Source organism: Notolepis coatsorum (assembly GCF_963971535.1).
Source record: "Notolepis coatsorum genome assembly, chromosome: 15".
Lineage (NCBI taxonomy): Eukaryota > Metazoa > Chordata > Actinopteri > Aulopiformes > Paralepididae > Notolepis > Notolepis coatsorum.
This window is the reverse complement of record NC_140179.1, coordinates 19940601-19963105: the sequence shown is the minus strand read 5'-3', so window position 1 is coordinate 19963105 and position 22505 is coordinate 19940601. Positions and strand designations below refer to the sequence as shown.

At 50.5% G+C, this 22505-nt stretch overlaps 1 protein-coding gene across 1 annotated transcript in view; it reads left to right on the top strand.

Annotated features, from left to right (window-relative positions):
- The window catches only part of LOC311241962 (NXPE family member 3-like), a gene marked incomplete at both ends in the record, with an annotated part of 62815 nt that extends 40754 nt beyond the window's left edge, over positions 1-22061 (top strand). Inside the window, one exon of the mRNA XM_084330920.1 lies at positions 21508-22061. Coding sequence (XP_084187046.1) covers positions 21508-22061 — 554 coding nt within the window. The remainder of the gene's footprint in view (positions 1-21507) is intronic.
- Positions 22062-22505: the final 444 nt, after the last annotated feature.

The window sequence follows — 22505 nt, the reverse complement described above, 5'->3', positions numbered from 1 at the left end:
CCTGTGCCGTGAAAAGAGGGGGTTGGTAGCCCAGAGATACCTCGAACGGCGAGAGGCCGGTGGCGGAGCTGACCAGGGAGTTGATGGCGTCCTCGACCCAGGGGAGGAACCGGCTCCAGGATGCAGGCTTCTTGGCGGCAACACACCGGAGAGCAGACTCCACACTCTGGTTCATTCTCTCCGTCTGCCCGTTAGTCTGTGGGTGATAACCAGAGGAAAGGCTAACAGTGGCCCCCAATCCCTTACAAAAAGCCTGCCATACCTGGGAGGTGAACTGGGGCCCCCGGTCTGAGACGACGTCCTGGGGAAAACCATGGAAGCAGAACATGTGGCTCGTCAGGAGGTCCGCCGTCTCGGGAGCTGATGGAAGCTTGGGTAGAGCCACGAGATGGACCCTCTTGCTGAAACGATCCACCACTGTTAGAATGACTGTTTCCCTGGGAGGGAGGAAGGCCAGAGACGAAGTCCAACGCCACATGGGACCAAGGGCGGCTCGGAATGGGAAGTGGCTGCAGCAGGCCGGCGGGTGCTTGGTGAGAGGCCTTGCTGCGGGCGCATTACCGTGCAGGCCAACACGAACTCCCTGACGTCGTTCCTCATGGTGGACCACCAGAACCGTCGAGCCAGAAAGGAGAAGGCGCGGTGGACGCCGGGGTGGCAGGCAAACCGGCTGGTGTGGCCCCATTGGAGAACCCGGGACCGGACAGAGTCGGGGACGAAGAGGCGACGAAAGGGTACGTTGCTCGGAGCAGGATGGAAACGTAAGGCACGCTTGACCACGGTCTCGATGCCCCAGGTGACCACTCCCACCACCCTGGCCTCAGGGAGAATGGGAGTTGGATCCTCGGTAGTTGGATCCCCCTTGGAGTGTAGCCAGGACAGAGAGTCGGCCTTCGTGTTGCGGGACCCAGAGCGAAAAGTCAAAGATAAGTCAAACCGACTGAGGAAACTGGCCCACCTTGCCTTCCGGCCGGATGTACGTCATGTTCTTATGGTCAGTCCAAATGGTGAACGGTTCCTCTGCCCCCTCCAGCCAATGACGCTATTCCTCCAAGGCAGCTACCACTGCCAACAGCTCCCGATTCCCTATGTCGTAGTTCCTCTCAGCAGGAAGGAAACGACGAGAGTAAAAGGCGCATGGATGGACCTTCTGGTCCGTCGCTGAACGCTGAGACAGGATAGCCCCTAGTCCAGTATCCAAGGCGTCCACCTCCACAATGAACTGCCTCTTGGGGTCTGGGTGGAGCAAGACCGGGGCGGTGGTGAATCTGTTCTTGAGGGAACGGAACGCAGCGCAGGCCGCTGTCAAACGGCAGGGAGGGAGAGGTCAGCTTGGTAAGTGGCTCCGCCACTTGGCTGTAGTTCCGGATGAACCTCCGGTAAAAGTTCGGAAGCTCTGTAGCTCCTTCCGAGAAGAGGGCTCCGGCCACTCTACCACAGCCTGGATCTTGCGGGGGTCGGCTCGGGTCTGACCACTCTCCACGATGAAGCCAAGGTAATCAACGGAATCGGAGTGGAAACGGCACTTCTCTGCCTTAACGAAGAGCCGGTTGCAGAGAAGACGCTCAAGTACTCGGCAGACATGATGGACATGCTCCTCGAGAGTCTTGGAGAAGATGAGGATGTCGTCGAGATAGACCACCACAAACTCATCGAGCATGTCACGAAGGACGTCGTTCATGAGCGCCTGGAATACCGCCGGGGCGTTGGTGAGGCTGAACGGCATTACCAGATACTTGTAATGACCCCTGGGAGTCTTGAAGGCGGTCTTCCACTCATCGCCTTCTCGGATCCGGACCAGATGGTAGGCACTCCGGAGATCCAGTTTAGTGAAGACGGTAGCCTGGGTGAGGGGCTCAAAGGTGGAGTTCATGAGAGGAAGAGGATACTTGTTCTTGATGGTGATCTCATTAAGTTGGCGATAGTCAATGCAGGGCCGGAGGCCTCCGTCCCTCTTCTTAACAAAAAAGAATCCGGCCGCCACCGGGGAGGACGAGGGCCGAATGAGGCCTGCTGTCAAGGACTCGGAGATGTACTCCTCCATCGCTGCCTTCTCAGGGATGGTCAGACTGTAAAGGCGGCTGCCGGGAAGGGAAGCCCCAGAGCGGCGGTCGATTGCACAGTCGTAAGGCCGATGAGGAGGAAGGGCCTGAGCTTGCTAAAAACCTCCCCGAGATCATGGTACTCAGGAGGGATAGTAGAGAGGTCTGGAGGCGGGACACTAGGGGGGCTCTGGGGTGACGGGCTGGATGCAGCCTGAAGACACTGGGCATGACAGGAGGGGCTCCACCCCATGATGGTGCCGGATGGGGAAGACCAGGCGATGTGGGGCTCATGCTGCGCGAGCCAGGGACGACCCAGAACTACTGGGACAGAAGGGGACCTGGTAATAAAGAACTGGATTCTCTCAACATGATTACCAGCAATGGTGAGGAGAACAGGACAGGTGCGTTGAGTGATGCTGGCCAGGCGGTGCTTGTCCAGCGCGAAGACCTCCAAGGGCTTCTCGAGGTTCTCAAGAGGAATGTTAGCCTGGGTGGCAAACTCAAAATTCAGCCCCCGAGTCAACGAGAGCACCCACGGTGACCCGCTGGTCTGTCCAGGCCAGGATAACGCTCGTCAGATGGTTAGGTGGTGCTTTTGGCCGGGTAGGACAATTGTAGACTCGGTGTCCCATAAGGCCGCAGTAGAGGCAAAGGCCGGACCCGGGCCTTTGCCTCTACTGCGGCCTTATGGGACACTGAGCCTCCCGTTCAGCTGCTTGGGTCCCTCCCTGGTCACAGGCTGGGAGGTGAAGGGCCTACCAGTCGAGGGGGCGGCAGGACGAGCAGCAGTCCAGTCATGAGTGTGGGAGAACTAGGGGACGGTTGGGGGTCCCAGTCTGGCTCGATCGCGCCTTCTCTCCCGGAGGCGTCCGTCGATGCGGAATGGCGAGGCTGATTAGGGCCTCGAGCTAATCTGGCTCCTCCCGGGTGGGGAGCTGGTCCCTCACAGCCTCGTTGAGACCCCTCAGAAAGGTGAGACGAAGCGCTCTGTCGTTCCAACCACTCTCGGTTGCAGCCAGTCTGAACTCCAGCGCGTAGTCGGTGACACTGCCACTGCCCTGCTGGAAGGTGCTCAACCGGGCTCCAGGATCCTGGCCACAAGCTGGGTGGTGGAAAACCCTTCGGAGCTCTGCCACAAAATCTGAGTAGGAAAAACAGAAGTTAGCCCTCATGGACCAGGAAGCAGTAACCCACTGTGCTGCTCGGCCTGTGAGCAGGTTAGTCATGTAAGCCACCTGGGCTGCCTCCGTCGTGAATCTGCTGGGTTGATGAATAAAAACTAACTCACACTGCATGATGAACGTGGCACAGTCCTCGAAGTTACCGTAAAACAGTCGTGGGCTGGAGAGATGGGGCTCCAGGGGAGCGGGGTTGGGAGGTGCAGGGTCAGACGCGGCAGCGGGAGGTGGTTCGGCTGGGACTCCTGCCAATGGTGGGTTTAAAAGCAGGGTGTTAAATGCTGCACTGAGAGCCTGCAACTGGTGTAGGATATCTGCCTGCTGATTACCCTGTGCAGTCTGCTGGGTGGTTAGTACGTCCAGAGAAGTCTGGAGTGGCTGGACCTGGGCCCGGAGGCCCTGCACAGCAGCCGCAGTCGCCTCTAGCTGTTGGGTGTGGGCGTTGGTCAGCTGGATCTGACCTGCCAAGGCTGTTTGTGTCGGCTGGGGTTGACATGGTCGGGTCGTAATGTTATGGTTTGTAATCAACCCCAACAGCACAACACAGACAGGTAGTTCAGAGTTAGCCAAAAACTAAGGGCGTATTTATTTTCACAAACAGAAATGTGCGACAATTATGTTACTCCAGTTGAGGGGAATGTCCCCTTAGCAAAGTTGGGCTCTGCGGCTCTGCAGCTCTGTCTTTAGCAAAGTAGACTCTGCGGCTCTGCAGCTTTGCAGCACTGCAGCTTTATGCTATCCCACTCGAGGGGAAAAAAGAAACGCAGAATGTCATTAGTACAAGGCAGCGTCCAGTAACAAAACAATACAACAATTCTTCAGTGTTTAACGAAACACACAAAAAACGGACGAAGACAGTGAGTCCAGGACAAAAATAAGGATATAAGTTCAGAGAAAAATAGTCTTCCGAAAGACTCACCAGAAGCAAGGTCGAAGTCGAAAACGAGGCAAGGGTCCACGGTGAGGCAGAGAGAGAAAACAGCAACAAACTCCAAGGGACGGCGGAGAAGCGAAACGTCTCGCACTGGAGAAACACGAGAGGGAACAGCAGTAGAGTTGGTGGTGACAAAACGACCCGACAATGAATGTTCTGCAAACCGTGTATAAGAGTCCTCCCGACTATCTGTTTGGAAACTCCTCTCAGGTGCGTGATGGTAATTGACGCTGAGAAGCGCGCAGTGCTGGGCCAGCCCTCACATAAGCTAGTGTTTACTGGCTGTGATATCTTTAAGGAGTAAGCTAGTGTTTATTGGCTGTGATATCTTTAAAGGGTAAGCAAGTGATTATTGGCTGTGATATCTGGGGTAATCAAGTGATTATTGGCTGTGATATATTTAAGGGGAGAGAGAACGCTAGATATTTTCACTTGTTAAAAGAAATCTTGCCAAGTGTTAAAGTTATGTGATGTATACGATTGCATGTAACTGTATAACTGTTTCCACAAGAGGGCGCTATAGGCGGAGCTATTAATGCTGGCGCCAGGTAAGAGGTATAAAAGGAGATGTTAACTCCCCCTCTGTCTCTTCCCATCTACCTCTCATGGAGAGAAGGTCTCATGTACTAGTATGCTCAATGTGATAATAAACCACGCCGATTAATGGCTGAAGTGAGAGAACCTTGTCGTCATGACCAACTTATTGTCGCCCCATAAGTGACTCTGTCAACACCAAGCCAAATTTGTTTACTGCACTGGCAGATTATTTTACTTGTATGTGCTTACAACTAGTTTTTATTTCTCGTCAGAACATTGGTACATTGTGGAGTTCTGTCTCCTGATTGCATAAAGTGGGAACGGGATACCAGAACATGTATTTTGTGTTTAGTGCAGAGCGGAGGGACTGGGAGACCCATGTTACTGACCAGACACTCTATATGAGTGATGGCTGTTTACTGTAGAGTGGAGGGACTGGGAGACCCATGTTACTGATCAGACACTCTATATCAGTGATGGCTGTTTACTGCAGAGTGGAGGGACTGGGAGACCCATGTTACTGACCAGACACTCTATATCAGTGATGGCTGTTTACTGCAGAGTGGAGGGACTGGGAGACCCATGTTACTGACCAGACACACTATATCAGTGATGACTGTTTACTGCAGAGTGGAGGGACTGGGAGACCCATGTTACTGACCAGACACTCTATATCAGTGATGGCTGTTTACTGCAGAGCGGAGGGACTGAGAGACCCATGTTACTGACCAGACACTCTATATCAGTGATGGCTGTTTACTGCAGAGTGGAGGGACTGGGATACCCATGTTACTGACCAGACACTCTATATCAGTGGTGGCTGTTTACTGCAGAGTGGAGGGACTGGGAGACCCATGTTACTGACCAGACACTCTATATCAGTGATGGCTGTTTACTGCAGAGCGGAGGGACTGGGAGACCCATGTTACTGACCAGACACTATATCAGTGATGGCTGTTTACTGCAGAGTGGAGGGACTGGGAGACCCATGTTACTGACCAGACACTCTATATCAGTGATGGCTGTTTACTGCAGAGCGGAGGGACTGGGAGACCCATGTTACTGACCAGACACTCTATATCAGTGATGACTGTTTACTGCAGAGTGGAGGGACTGGGAGACCTATGTTACTGACCAGACACACTATATCAGTGATGACTGTTTACTGCAGAGTGGAGGGACTGGGAGACCCATGTTACTGACCAGACACTCTATATCAGTGATGGCTGTTTACTGCAGAGCGGAGGGACTGAGAGACCCATGTTACTGACCAGACACTCTATATCAGTGATGACTGTTTACTGCAGAGTGGAGGGACTGGGAGACCTATGTTACTGACCAGACACTCTATATCAGTGATGGCTGTTTACTGCAGAGTGGAGGGACTGGGATACCCATGTTACTGACCAGACACTCTGTATCAGTGATGGCTGTTTACTGCAGAGTGGAGGGACTGGGAGACCCATGTTACTGACCAGACACTCTATATCAGTGATGGCTGTTTGTTTACTGCCGAGTGGAGGGACTGGGAGACCCATGTTACTGACCAGACACTCTATATCAGTGATGGCTATCAGAATGTAGAGCTATTATTTTAACATGTCGACCACTTATTTTAACAAAGAAAATACCCATTACAGCACCCTTAAAGGCAGGCTTTCCCAACGTCGGAGCTGGGAGCTCCCCAAACTGAGACGAACGAGACAGAATGCTCCTGATGAGCAGGTCGGCACCTTGCATGGTCGCCTCCCCCGTCGGTGAGTGAATGTGTGAGTGAATGGGTCGAATGTGAGGAACAAAAATTGTAAAGCACCATTTACCATTTATTTACCATTTTCTAAATAAATAAAGGGGCGACAGTGGCTCAGGAGGTAGAGCAGTCATCTGGTAATCCGGAGGTTTCCGGTTAGATTCCCGCTCCTCCCGGGCAGCGTGTCGAAGTATCCTTGAGAAAGACACTTGATTGATTGATTGAAAACTGTACATTGGATTATCGACGAAACCTTACGTGGTCCCAAGAAGAAGGTCTCTGTATTACTGGGTTAGGACATTTACTGTACATTGGAGGGGGTTGGGTTAGGACATTTACAGGGGCCAGTTTCGAATCGCAGTCTCTCGTAGGTGCTCCTTGAGAGTGATTTTAAATGTGGGTAGTGATTCACATTCCTTTACAGCTGTGGGTAGGGCGTTCCACATTGATGTGGCATAATTGCGAAACGCGTTTAGTCCCTTGTTTGAGCCGAATCTGGGTTTAACATGATTTGTGGAGCTCCCTCTGGTGTTGTGGTCATGGTATTCACTGACCTTTGGGAAGTATTTTGACATGTTGTACATGGGTACCTTAGTCGTGTAGTATGTGCGGAGCAGCTGGCAGCACCGCTCCAGCATCTTTTCAACCTCTCCCTGAGGCTGGAGAGGGTGCCCCAGCTCTGGAAGACCTCCTGCATTGTCCCGGTGCCCAAGAAGGGACGTCCCAGCACCCTCAACGACTACAGGCCAGTTGCTCTGACGTCACACGTCATGAAGACGTTTGAGAGACTGGTCCTGCAACACCTCAAGCCCCTGGTGCGTGACTCCCTCGACCCCCTGCAGTTTGCATACCAGGCAAACATCGGGGTGAAGGATGCCATCATCTACATGCTCCACAGAGCGTACACGCACCTGGAGAAGCCGCGCAGCTCAGTGAGGATTATGTTCTTTGATTTCTCCAGCGCCTTCAACACCATCCAGCCGTCACTGCTAGCGGAGAAGCTCTCCGTGATGCAGCTGGAGCACGGCTTGGTGGCCTGGATCAAGGACTACCTCACTGAGAGGCCACAGTACGTCAGACTAAAGGACAGTCAGTCTGACGTACTGGTGAGCAACACCGGCGCCCCCCAAGGAACTGTGCTGTCACCCTTCCTCTTCACCCTCTACACCTCAGACTTCTGCCGCAACTCAAGCGGGTGCCACCTGCAGAAGTTCTCAGACGACTCCTCCATCGTAAGCTACATCACCGACGATGATGAGGAGGAGTACAGAGCCCTGGTGGAGAGCTTCGTGGGGTGGAGCGACAGCAACCACCTCCAACTCAACACCAGTAAGACCAAGGAGCTGGTGGTGGACTTCCGGAGGGGCAAGAAGAGGCCCCCCCCGATTCCCATCTCCATCTGAGGGGTGGATGTGGAGATGGTGGACTCATACAAGTTCCTTGGACAATAAACTGTACTGGTCGGACAACACAGAGGCCCTCTACAGCAGTGATTCCCAACCTGGGGTCCGCGGACCCCCTGGGGGTCCGCCAGGGGGCGCAGGGGGTCCGCCAGACCACAGATGATTTGAGGGTTTTTTTTTTTTACCTTTTTTTTTTACCTTTTTTTTTTTTTAGAGAAATATTTAATTAGCATATTTGTATCATCAGAAGCATGAATAGTCTCTCCACTACAATAAAAAATAAAGATAAATAAATAAACATCTAGACATGATTTTTGAACGTTAACAGTAGGCTACCGGGTAGCCGCTAAAACGCGAATCAGTTGACTGTATCACTTTCTGTAGCTAGCCTAGCACGCTAGTTAACTTTCTCGGCTCGTCTGCAGTCAGCCGCCAGAGGCGAAAATGTGTGACAAATGAAAAGGAGATGACGGCAGCTCACCTGCAAAAAAAGTTAGGACCTACAGCAATCGCGAAAATTACATCACCATGGGCTTCACTGAGGGACCAGACAAACGACCTGAGTGTGTGATTTGTGGAGAAAAGTTGGCAAACTCGAGCCTGAAGCCCAGCAAGCTGAAGAGACATCAGGCGTCTAAGCACCCAGAAACCGTTGGGAAGGATCCGGACTTTTTTCGGAGGAAAGAACAGTCTCTCAAGGCGAACAAGCCTGTTGATGTTAGAGTAGCGTGGAGCAGGGGTGGCAGTGATTTACAGAAGGCTACCGAAGCCTCCTTTGAGTGTTTGCTTTTAATTGCAAAAGCAAAGAAACCGCACAATATTGGCGAGCAGCTCATCAAACCAGCCTGCATCAAAATGGTTTAGAAACTGTGCGGCCCACAGGTGGCGGATAAACTAAAATCAGTACCACTCTCGAACAATGTAGTGAAAGACCGAATTGATAAGATGTCAAGTGATTGCGAGCAGCAGCTGTCAGAAAAGCTTAGAAAGGTTTGCCATTTGCCATACAACTTGATGAAACTACAACTGTCGCAGACGAGGCTGTGCTCATAGTTTATGTGCAATATATCGAAAATGAGGATCTGAAGCAGGACATTCTCATGTCAGTCAACCTTACTACCACCACTCGAGGTGAGGATATTTTTACTGCAGTGGATTCTTACTTCATTCAACATAAATGCAAACCGTTCACCATTAGGGCCTGATTTGAGAGGATGAATACAGGATTTGAATATTGGCCAAAATTTTGAAATACATATGGTGCAAGATTAGATTTGTTGATTGAAGGCACAAGTCAAAGAAGCATAGTGGGTCTAATTATGATGCATATGCCTGTGTATAAGCAGTTTGTTATTAAAATGACAAAAAAAAGGTATTAAACCCAGCTAGGACAGATTCTCTCTGCTACTGATTGTAATTTCCTGTCTCATATTTAGTTTAATTTGTTGCATTGATTTGTTCCATAAATGCAAACCGTTCACCATTAGGGCCTGATTTGAGAGGATGAATACAGCATTTGAATATTGGCCAAACATTTTGAAATGCATATGGTGCAAGATGAGATTTGTTGATTGAAGGCACAAGTCAAAGAAGCATAGTGGGTCTAATTGTGATGCATATGCCTGTGTATAAGCAGTTTGTTATTAAAATGAAAAAAAAAAAGTATTTTATGGTATCTTATTAGGAGGGGGTCCGCGAATTTTATCAGAGATGTTTGGGGGTCCCTGGGGGGAAAAAGGTTGGGAACCACTGCTCTACAGGAAGGGACAGAGCAGGCTGTTCTTCCTGAGGAGACTCAGGTCCTTCAATGTGTGCAACAGACTGCTGCAGTCTTTTTACCAGTCTGTTGTGGCCAGCATCCTCTTCTATGCTGTGGCATGCTGGGGAGGCTACATCAACTCAAGGGACACCAACAAGCTCAACAAGCTGGTGAGGAAGGCTAGCTCCGTGGTGGGAGTCGAGCTACCTAGACTTGAGGTGATGGCAGAGAGGGGGATGATAAGGAAGCTGGCTGCCATCATGGAGAACCCCTACCACCCCCTCTACGACGAGCTAGTCAAGATGAGAAGCTCGTTCAGCCACAGACTCATTCCCCCCCGACACTCAACTAACCGCCTCGGACAGTCCTTCATACCAGCGGCCATCAGGCTCCACAACAGTGGGCAGCGACTAGCAGCCTTCAGGCTCCACAACAGGGGGCAGCGACAGCGACTGCTACCAGACATTGACCTGGGACTCATAGGAACCCAAGGAGGACAACCTACACTACCTTAGGCTTACTGCACCTTATGTGGATACTGTGATACTGTGATACTGTGAATAATGTATATTTCAGTGGATACCGTGATACTGTGAATAATGTATACTCAGTAGATAGTAAATTATAACACTACCTTATGCATACTGCACCTTATGTGACACTGTGAATAATGTGAATATTTCTTCAGCTAGTCAGATAGTAATTATATTGACCATATTGATCAATTGTTTACACTGCCTGTGTTGTTTTTTACTCCCTGTACACTGTGTTGTTTTACTACCTGTACCCCCCCCCCTCCCCCCATGCTGCTATGATGCCTGAATTTCCCCAAGGGGATCAATAAAGGAATATCTTATTTTATCTTATCTTAGTGTATCTTGTAGACCAGGCCCATTGCAAGTTGCTGTACTCTGTCGTCTACTCTAAGCCATCCTAGGTTGTCAAAGTGGGCAGGGGTGAGGTGGGTTCTAGGAGTAAGGTCAAGCAGTAGTCTGACCAGTTTGTTTTGTGATGTTTGTAATTTAGTTTTTAGCGCCTTTGAGGTGCTTTGGTACCATGAGGTGCAAGCATAGTTGTAACTGAGGGGTACAATTCCCTGACTGTATTGATAAGTATGGTATCATTAAACCACTACCGTCTTTATGTACATTCCTACTGGCCATACAGTACACAGGTATCTAATGATGAACACTTCCCCACAATGAATCGGTTCTACACAAAGTTGTATTTAAGTATTTATTGCAGCAAAAGGTACATAATATACTTTACTTTACTTCACTTTGAATGCGCTTATAAGGCAAAGGAATGTGCGTAGGCAAATCAATAACGAATGTCCATTCTCATATTACGCAGGAGGTAATCATACAACCTGAATCTTAGGGAATTATATCTATGGTACACTAGTAATATAGCGGGAGATACTGGAAGGGTCCCCCCGGTTGTAAGCCAGCAAGGGTAGAGGGTCTGTCGGTAGTAGAGCCTGGGTCAACGATGATAAGGAGACTCCGAGTACAGGAGACGGTGCAATAAGATCTTGATCCACAGACGAATACAGCTGTTCTCCGTAGCATGTAGCTCCACATGGAAGAAAGCTAGCCTGCCTCAGGCTTCTGAGGGGCAGACTCGACGTGGCTCCTCACAGGGTAAATCCCACACACTTGTGGGTGTCGGCGATTCTCCGCTCCATTAATTACAGGACCAAAAGCAAATATAATCCAGCCGAAAAGGGCTATGCAGTCGTCGGGTAGATAATCCAGTGTACATATCCACACGGTCCTCGTCTAGGGCTCCTCGGGTGAAAGCGCCATGATAAGCAGCCCAGCCTGGATAAGCACTCTAGCTGATACGAAGAAACGTTGGTGATGCTGGTCACTGTAGAACTTTAGCCGCACGATACACTATACACAAATAGACTATTACTGACTTAATAGAATAGGTCGCACTCGACGGTACAGCGTTAAACTGTGACAATTCAGTTATTAATTCGCACGCGGTCTCAATGCTCTATTTGGGGCCAAACAGGCCATACTTCACCGCACGTCGTATCGTGGGTGAGGCTTCAACTTTAGTTACTAAGACTTCTGACTAAGTGCTTCTGTATTCACCTGCGCCGTATTTATACGCTTAGGTGAATAAACTAGTACCAGCTTTATTCCTGTCTCATATCCTTGCGCAATACCGTTCATGTCCAGGCATGTCCCCGGCGGTGACTTTGAACCTGACTTTGGAGGCATGGCCTTGGCGCCTGTGCACCGCTGTCCAATAGGAGAATGAAATATTATGGTCTGTACTAGGCTAAAGGGATATTCCGTGTATATGTACAAGGAATATACAAGGGATATCAAACAATATACAAATATTATGCAATATATATCAATCAATAAATATATATATTCGGTTTAATCTGATCCTTTGTAACAGCCGCCTCCTAATTAGTCCCACCTAATTAGCTAAGCAGAGACAGATTAACCGCACTGTCCACTACTCAATGTCTGTTGTGAGGGGTAGGGCAGTTCACAAAGTCATGGGGTCATGGTCGTCATCAATAGTATCGGGAAGCCTTGGCAACTCGATTAGCCTCGCCACGGGTCGGGTGTAGATCCGCCCTTGGACGAGCACTTCTGCTGCTCGGACCTTTCCGTCGGCACTGGTGATCACTTTGCTTACGCGGCCAGCCGGCCACATAGCTCGGGGTAGTGACTGGTCGATAATCATGACGACTGTTCCTTCTGTCAAATTGTCTCTCTCTTTTACCCATTTCTGGCGGGTCTGTAGAGACGGTAGATAGTGGAGTAGGAAGCTGTTCCAAAATTTGTCAGCCAATACTTGACTGTACCTCCACATTCTTCGGCCGTTCGCTTCTTCAGGCCTGTACACTGTCTGTGGTAGCGCGGGGTCCAGCCGCCCCATCAAGAGGGTGTTGGGGGTGACTGGGTCGACATCTGCTACATCACTTGAGACGTAACCGAGGGGCTTTGAGTTCAATACTCCCTCGATCTCCGTGAGGACTGTCATTAGGACTTCTTCTGCCACGGTCTGGGCCCCAAGCACGGCGTACAGGGCTGTCTTGATTGAACGTACTTCTCGTTCCCAAGTTCCACCGAAGTGAGGTGCATTCGGGGGATTAAACTGGAAATCAATCTGGGATGGAGCGAGGTGGGTCTTAAGTTCTGGGCCCATAGCATGGAAGCTCTCTCTCAGCTCTCTTTCTCCGCCTTTGAAGTTTGTCCCGTGATCAGACAATAGTATAGACGGTTTGCCTTTCCGCGCTGTGAATCTTCGGAAGGCCATAAGGAATGAGTCTGTGCTCATGGTTGGAAGGAGTTCTATATGCATCGCTCGGGTGGTCATGCATTTGAATACAATACCCCACCGCTTCTCGGTCCCTCTTCCTTTCTTTACATACAGCGGGCCGAAACAGTCCATACCGGTGGAGTGAAAAGGCTTGTCGCCGAGTCGGAGGCGACAGGGAGGTAGGTCAGCCATCCGGGGTATACTGGGCTGCGCTCGCCATTTACGACAGTCTAGACAAGTCCGCTGGAAACGCCGCACTGCTTCTCTCCCTTGCAGTATCCAATAACGACGTCTGATCTCCGCGAAGACTCTCTCTGCACATCCTCGTCGTATTTCTTTATGATCAGCTCTGTGACCTTGTGTCGGCTGTTTAAGACTATCGGGTACTTGACGTCATCCGGTAAGTCTGGAGCTCTCCGCAGACGACCACCCACTCTGATGAGACCATGGGCGTCGCTCCCGGGGGCTAGGTGGAGCAATCTGCTGTCTGACGGGACGGGCTTTGCTCCCTGTAGACAGTCTAGCTCATCGGGAAACGAGTGTCTCTGGGCTCGTTGCAGGAGAAGAAGTTCTGCTTCTTCGTAGTTAGCTGCGGTAATGTCAGTAGTGAGCTGAACCTCTGGGTGGTGCCACAGGAATGTCTTTAGCTGCGCACTCTCAAGGGTGAGGCAATCGTCTATGTCGGGGTCTGTGGAGACGAGTGTGGTCAATCCACAGAACATAGATTTCTTGTTCTCTGCCTCCTCTTTACTCGCTTCCCGTGGGGTGGGTGTAGGCCACTCTTCTTCCGGGAGCTTGAGGAACTCTGGCCCGTCACTGTATAGATTGTGACGGGTGAGGTCATCCAGGGACATTCCCCGGGTGATGACGTCAGCTGGGTTGTGTTTTGTGTCCACATACCTCCAGCTTGCTGCTTCTGTTAAATCTTGAATCTCTGTGACTCTGACTCCCACGAAGACCTTGTATCTACACGAATCAGACCGGATCCATGTGAGTACTGTCGTGGAGTCTGACCACAAGATTGTTCTTTGCACCGGGATGGTGAGTTCACGTTGGATTAACGTGGCGAGTTGCGCTCCTGCTAGGGCTGCGCAGAGCTCTAGACGCGGGATAGATTGTTGCTTGCGTGGGGCTATTCTTGAGCGAGCCAGGATGAAAGCAGTATGTATTTCTCCTCCCTCCTCTCGGGCACGCAAGTAGGCCACCGAACCGTAGGCTACTTCGTAGGCGTCGCTGAAGACGTGCAGGTCCATCTGGCACGTCTCCGGCCTCACTGTGGGTGGGAAGTAGCTGCGGCGTATGTTGACACCTGGGAGTGAGCTGAGTTCTGTCTCCCACTCTCTCCATGTGGAGGCAAGGTGTTCGGGTATGGGGTCGTCCCAGCCCTGGTCCTTGTCCCATAACGCTCTTACAATCATCTTTGCCCTGGTGGTGTAAGGTAGAATACATCCCAACGGGTCATATTGTCTGGCGAGTGTTCTGTATACACTCCGTCTTGTGGTCGGTAGTGCAGTCGACCTTCCCTGCTCCTTGGTCAGGGGTGTGTGTTTATAATGGAGTGAGTCTGTTTTGAAGCGCCAGACTAGTCCTAATGTCATTTCTTGGGCTTCTCCTGGGATGGTCGCCATCCAGGTCTCGCTGCTTGCGGCCTTGTCCTCGGGGGAGAGGCTGCGCAATACTTGCGGGTCGCTGCTGGCCCACTGCCTGAGATCAAAGCCGCCTTTGATCAGGGAGGCGCGAAGCTTGAGTAGAAGGGCCTCGGCTTCTTCTGGCGTCGAGACGCTTTGCAGACAGTTGTCCACGTAGAAACTATTTCCTACACTTTGTCGGACCTCTTCATCGGCTGCTGGGTCCTCTGCGACGTGTTTTTGCAGTGCAAACGTAGCACAGCATGGGCTGCATGTGGTTCCGAAAGGGAGGACTTCCCATTGATAGATGGCTGGTTGCTCGTCCCCGATCCTCTCTCTCCATAGGAACCGCAGCAGGGGCTTGTCCTCCTCCACTAGTCTCACCTGCAGGAACATCCCTTTGATGTCGCCGCTGATAGCCACCTTGTCTTGGCGGAAACGTAGTAACACGCCTAGTAGAGAGGGGCCGAGTGTTGGGCCGGGCAAGAGCTCTTTATTCAGATTTTGTGATCCGATCTGGTAGCTGCAGTTGAACACAATACGATCCTTGCCGTTGTGGTGGACTTTGTGGTGCGGCACGTACCAGGATTCGGTCGTCTGATCGGCCTCTTTAATGTCAATTTTCTTTATGTGTCCCGCTGTGATTAGCTTGTCAATCTCAGCGCGGTACACAGTCTCTTGAGCGGGGTCTCTGGCTAGGCGCCGCTCTGTGTTCAGTAGATACCGCTCCGTCGCTTCTTTTGGGGCGTGGAAGGTAGGCATACCCTCTCGCCTCAGGAGTGGAGTTGCGTATCTCATCACTCCGTTGACTTTGACTCTCTTTGTCCCCTGCTCGAGGAGGGCTATAGCGTAAATGTCTTCCTTGGAACGAATGTCTTTCTTTTCGTTCTTAAAGGGCATTGTCTCTAGTGTCCATAGCCTCTCGACATGCTGTAGGAGGGTGGTGTCTTCTTCTGTCACTCTGGAGTGGAGGCAGCTAGTGGCTGCTGTTCGGTTAAGAGACCTAGCGAGGGGGCCTTGTAGTGTCCATCCTAGGCGGGTCTCGACTGCTGCAGGACAGCCTCTGGGCCCTGTGTGGACCCGGTCCATCGGGACGATGAGGTCTGCATGGTCGGAGCCTATCAGCAGGGTCGGGGTGGCACCGTCTATGAGCGGTATAGGTAGTTGACGCAGGTGCACATATTTATCCATCAGCTTGGCGATGGGGTAGGTGTACTGCGACAGGCCTATGTCTTGGCTGGTGAAAGCATTAGTGATCCTATACCGTCTCTCTGGCTGCCCGCTTGCTGCGATAGTGAAGGAGACATTCTCGCCCTTTATCGTCTTTAGATCTCTTCTTATTGTCCGAATCGTCATCTGGTTTTCGCTCCCCCGCAGCCCCAGCTGGGCCGCAGCGGACGCGAGGAGAAGGGTCTTCTCTGACCCGTCGTCAAGGACGGCGTAAGTGTCCATGACCTTGTCTTGGTAACTCAGTGTTACGCGGACCACCTTTAAGAGCACCCGGGCGCCCCCGCTGCTGGCGGGGTCAATGTACATAACACTTGCCTTTGTGCTGCTTGAGGGTGCAGGCTTTCTTCTGTTACTGTCGTGTAGGACGTCTAAGTGGGCTCCGTCACACCGACTACACCTCTTCTTTAAGCGGCAATCGGCTGCCATGTGACTGCGCGCACATCGGTAACAGCGTCGGTTGGACTTTATCCATTGACTCACCTCGTCGGTGGTCATCTTCTTGAACGTGTCACATTGTGACAGCCAGTGTTCCTTTTCGCAGTACGGGCACACCATCTTCCACTTCTCTTTCATCGAGGGGGTACTGTGGTTCTTGCTGCTCGGTACTGATTCTGATTGGTGCATGACGGTCACCAATCTGCGGCCATCGTTTGCTCTCCTAGGTCCCTCTCTGGAGCTTGGTGTGCTCCGCATGAACGTATCCAACCGTAGGCTGTTGACTTCTCTCGCCAGGAAGTCGGCTAGGTCTAGGAGGGATGGCTCGGGACCGTTAGGATCACGGTGGTCTCTTTGCCGCCTGAAGCGCTCTTGTCGGGCGGGCGGAAGCTTCTCTAAAATCCTCTCGACATTAGAGTTTGCGTACAGTTCGTGCATACCCTTTTCCTTTTGCGCCCCCAGCATCCCTACCAGGGATTGTACCTTGATAGACAGGTCATCTAGTGAGCGATTGTCTGTGGCTGGGGGTAGGCGGTCAATATGCCTTATCTCTTGTATTACGTAGTCCCATATGCGTCCATATCTTTGGTCGAGTGCTGCTAGAGCCGCGGTGTATGGGGTAGTAGAGGTGGCATATGCCAGCGCAATATTGTGCGCTCGGGGCACCTTGAGGTGCTTTAGTAGGATAGCATATTTGTACGGTTCATCAGCTACATCGGACATCATTGTCTCTAAGCACATTCGTAGCTCTGTGTACTGTGCTCTGTTCTCGTGTGTGAAGTCCGGGAACGTCGGTGTGCCAATGTACGATGCCATGGATGGCTGGCACATCGGTGAGCGTTGGAAGAGAGGCCTCCTAGGTGAGTCTCCTCTTACGTGTCTTGGTGGGCTGGTACCTGCTGGATACCATGGCCCGCGTACCCAGGTGCTGTTCCTCGGGGCTGGTCGTGCGTCAAGCTCACCCGTGAATTGAGTCGGGGGTCTGTAGCGCAGAGCCGCGGGGGTAAAGCCTGGGCTGTACTGGACCTCCTGGTCCTGTGGAGTACTGTGCTGCTGTTGGGCTTGGCTCTCCTCCTCTCCCTCTTCTTCTTCCTCTGGCAGGTCATCTAGATCCTGTAGTCGTCTATTTAGCCTCTCCGCGGTATAGACCGTTTCTTCCTTGTAGCTGGGTCTCGCTTGGACCGGTCGGGGAAGGGGTTCGGAGGGGGGTATAGGCTCTCTCTGGTGGACGGGCTCAGGGTCGCTTGATCGGGTAGGGGAGGGTGCCCTTGACCCTTGTCTTGACGAGGCCCTGGAGCCCCGTGCGGAGGGAGGGGGTGTTGCCCTGGTAATCAGCTGCTCCATTATCTGTGCTTGTAATCGGTCGTGCTTGGCTTCGCGCTTGGTGAGAGCGAGGTCGCGCTCTGCTTCTCTTTGGGCACCGGCAGCGGCGCGCTGGGCTTCGGCGGCGGCGCGCTGGGCTTCGGCCCGGTCTCTTCCCATATTCTCTTCCGTCTGAAGGCGTCTAATCTCTAGACGTATACGGTCTTCGTCACTCCGTTGCTGCGCTTGAAGGCGTTCTCTTTCCATGGAAGAATGTTCGCGCTCACTAAGCGTCTGTGCTTGGATTCGATCGCGCTCTGTTGAGGCTGCCAGGCTGGCGAGGAAGGCCTGTGCCAGCATCTTGTCCGCCTCGCTGGGGGAAGACGCTGGTTGAGGTGATCCGCTCCTGGTAGTACTCGTTGGAGATCCGTTCTCCTGTGGCGAGTCGAGGAGATCCATCTCCGGGGTGCTCGCCCCTTCTAGTAGTGGGTCGAGTTCCATCCCTGGAGGGCTGTCTTTATCCTGGAGCTCTCCGGGGACTACTTCTTCGGTCTTGGCGGGGGGTAAAGTCATGTCAGGTCCCTCCTGGTCCCCACCGTGAGCTTGGTCAGTTACGTTAGAACCTACTAGGGTCTCTATTGGCGGGGTAGCCTGGTCGATAGGGTCGGACATAATTTTACTATCTACTTTTTCCGCGTTTACCGTCTGTAGAAAGCTAGGTAGTATGCTGGCAACGTAATCCTCTAAGTACTGAGGTGTCTGCCGTCTACGCTGCGGGCGATCTATTTTAGGAGAACCGTTTTGTGGAGTGTTCATCATTGGCCATGTCAATATTAATACCACTATATTAATATTACGCTAATTACCCTCCGGCTCGAAGGACCAATTGTAACTGAGGGGTACAATTCCCTGACTGTATTGATAAGTATGGTTTCATTAAACCACTACCGTCTTTATGTACATTCCTACTGGCCATACAGTACACAGGTATCTAATGATGAACACTTCCCCACAATGAATCGGTTCTACACAAAGTTGTATTTAAGTATTTATTGCAGCAAAAGGTACATAATATACTTTACTTTACTTCACTTTGAATGCGCTTATAAGGCAAAGGAATGTGCGTAGGCAAATCAATAACGAATGTCCATTCTCATATTACGCAGGAGGTAATCATACAACCTGAATCTTAGGGAATTATATCTATGGTACACTAGTAATATAGCGGGAGATACTGGAAGGGTCCCCCCGGTTGTAAGCCAGCAAGGGTAGAGGGTCTGTCGGTAGTAGAGCCTGGGTCAACGATGATAAGGAGACTCCGAGTACAGGAGACGGTGCAATAAGATCTTGATCCACAGACGAATACAGCTGTTCTCCGTAGCATGTAGCTCCACATGGAAGAAAGCTAGCCTGCCTCAGGCTTCTGAGGGGCAGACTCGACGTGGCTCCTCACAGGGTAAATCCCACACACTTGTGGGTGTCGGCGATTCTCCGCTCCATTAATTACAGGACCAAAAGCAAATATAATCCAGCCGAAAAGGGCTATGCAGTCGTCGGGTAGATAATCCAGTGTACATATCCACACGGTCCTCGTCTAGGGCTCCTCGGGTGAAAGCGCCATGATAAGCAGCCCAGCCTGGATAAGCACTCTAGCTGATACGAAGAAACGTTGGTGATGCTGGTCACTGTAGAACTTTAGCCGCACGATACACTATACACAAATAGACTATTACTGACTTAATAGAATAGGTCGCACTCGACGGTACAGCGTTAAACTGTGACAATTCAGTTATTAATTCGCACGCGGTCTCAATGCTCTATTTGGGGCCAAACAGGCCATACTTCACCGCACGTCGTATCGTGGGTGAGGCTTCAACTTTAGTTACTAAGACTTCTGACTAAGTGCTTCTGTATTCACCTGCGCCGTATTTATACGCTTAGGTGAATAAACTAGTACCAGCTTTATTCCAGTCTCATATCCTTGCGCAATACCGTTCATGTCCAGGCATGTCCCCGGCGGTGACTTTGAACCTGACTTTGGAGGCATGGCCTTGGCGCCTGTGGACCGCTGTCCAATAGGAGAATGAAATATTATGGTCTGTACTAGGCTAAAGGGATATTCCGTGTATATGTACAAGGAATATACAAGGGATATCAAACGATATACAAATATTATGCAATATATATCAATCAATAAATATATATATTCGGTTTAATCTGATCCTTTGTAACAATAGTCGTAGTACCCTTGAATGAGTGTGTCGTATATTCCATGTACATTTCTAGGTTAATTACAGTATACACAGGTTTCCTAAGCTGGATGGAGGAAATAGAATGTGGAATGGTTCCCCCTTATGACGGGGAAATAAACTGTGCAGTCAGGACAACCGAACTAGGATTCAAAATAATATTTATTGCCAGAGGCCCAAAAGGTGTAGAGAGCAGGTTATTACATACAGGGATTATTTCATATTCCATCAAACATGATGCACAAAGGGTTGTTGATGCTTATACATACTTTGAGCCCATCATATTGGCTGTTCACATCAAACAAGTCTGTACACACATATTAGTCATGTTTGTAAATTAAATGAATGTACTGTGCAATCACATGGTTCACCTGGTCCAAGATTAACTACCTTTACATTTACACTATACAACACAAAACAGTGGTTCCATGGTTTACTCACGTATTTGCAAAGCACATTCTCTGGTGGGCGCGGCGGTTGGAGGCTCAGACGGGGGTGTCTGGCCTCCTGAATTAGCACTGTGTTCTGGTTTTTATACTAGCCATGACCTCACAAGTTTAGACTGGGTTTAACCAATCACAGTTTCATCTAAATATGGAGTTGTTCCAATCAGGTGTCTTGATACTAAACCAAGAGGCCTGGGTCTGCCTCTTCCAAATATGGTCATGTCATTTTCACACCCGGCGTCCTGCTGTTTGTGGCAGAGAGGCTAATTCCTCAAGAGTAATTTCTTGTATGGGCAGTTGAATAATTAAACATTTCTAAGATTTATCTTCAGTGTAATGAGTTACATATATCCAGAACTAAAACAATGTAGTCGTTATCCATAGTTTAATACCAAACATTCTATATAAGATGACAAAACCTGTATTTACCAGACTGAACTAATGATATAGAGATTTGCAGATTATTTATATAAACATTTCAACAGAGAATTAGCAGAACATATTTCATTATCTTCACAGACAGTTGAATTTGTAATGACATTAAAATATCCCTTTTTTATCTAATAAGTCAGATTAGTGTGATATTCAATGTGTCCTTCAGTTGGCACTAAGCACTAATGTGCTACAGATAGTTAAACCTTTTACCTTGATTTATGAAATATGACTGACATGTTCCTATTTGTATTGTGTGAAATTCATGATGAACATTTCTACACATTAATATCCTGTTGTCTACACCATATACATCCAATATGCTCTTTCTTAAGTCTTAAGGATCTTCTGACCTCAGCGGCCCCACTCAGACCCCTGGAATGTGGCTCTGAGTTTCACAGATAAGCAGTTGCTCTGGTGGGGGGTTGGTTCCTGTTGGCGATACAGTTTAACATAGTGGGGGTCGATTGGCTGTTCCTGTTTCTGCTGTTATCTGATGCCACTGTCACCCCCAGCTTTGGCCTGGTGACTACACAGCGTTCTCTGGTGAACTATTTACGATGTTTAGCGTAGACCAGTCAGTTTAAATTGCCCCCAGGATCTAACCCCCACCCTGTTATCTGGCATTTTGGTCACCCAACAGTTTACACATTGCACATTAGTTTATCATTTCCAAGTCAATGTTACCACAAGTGCTCCTGCCAGAGTCTTTACCCCTAACTGCTCCCGATGAGCAGGTTGGCACTTTGCATGGTCGTCTCCGCCGTCGGTGTGTGAATGAATGTGCGAGTGAACGGGTGATTGTGAGGAACAAATGGTAAAGCGATTTGGATAAAAGCTGTTGTATGAATGCAGTCTATTTACCATTTATGTTGTCAATTTCAGAGCTGAAGGAGATCAACCTGCACAATGACAGGCAGGTGGGGCCGTTCATGGCGGTGGACACCGGCCGCAACATCCTGGTGACGTACCGCTGCCACGGCCCCCCGATCCGCTTCAACAACGTTCCGACCAGTCAGCTACGCTACGCGGCCAACGAGATCGACGGCATGGTCGGGGGCGCGCACACGGTGGTAGTCCTCAGCGTCTGGTCCCATTTCGGCACGCTCCCGGTCGAGTTCTACATCCGCCGGCTGAGGAACATCCGGAGAGCGGTGGCGCGCCTCCTGGACCGCTCACCCGCGACCACGGTGGTCGTCCGCACGGCGAACCTCAAGGCACTCACCCTCTACGAGACCATAACCAACAGCGACTGGTTCTCGCTGCAGCGCGACAGGGTTCTCCGCGCCATGTTCAAGGGGCTGAGGGTCCACCTGGTGGACGCCTGGGACATGACACTGGCCCACCACCTGCCCCACAGCCTCCACCCTCAGCCCCCCATCATCAAGAACATGATCGACGTTCTGCTGTCCTACGTTTGCCCGCAGAAGAAGGTGTAAAAGCTCCGTGGTGGGAGTCGAGCTGGTCAGACTAGAGGTGGTGGCAGAGAGGGGGATGAGAAGGAAGCTGGCTGCAAGGCATCAGGGAGTGAGGAAAACGTATGCCCGTGCACTGAGACCGTTTTTGGCCCGGTTTAAAACGTGATGTTTCCGCTTACATCATAATGTGTCACACTTGTCAGTTAACAGGTGTCGTGGAATATATTATCATGTCATTATGAGTCTCTGTTATTTTATTATGTCATACAGCTTGAGTTTCAGTCTGACCAGATTTACTGGTTAATGTGTGTATGTCTCTTTAAGATTACTCTATCATTCATCAGTCATAACGAAGTTGCTGTTTCTACCAGCCATAGAGCCATAACCCAAGGTCATGGGAACTGTAAGATGGAGCTGTTTTCCTTCCAGGCTTAGCCATAACATAGTCGTATTATTAATTTCTCT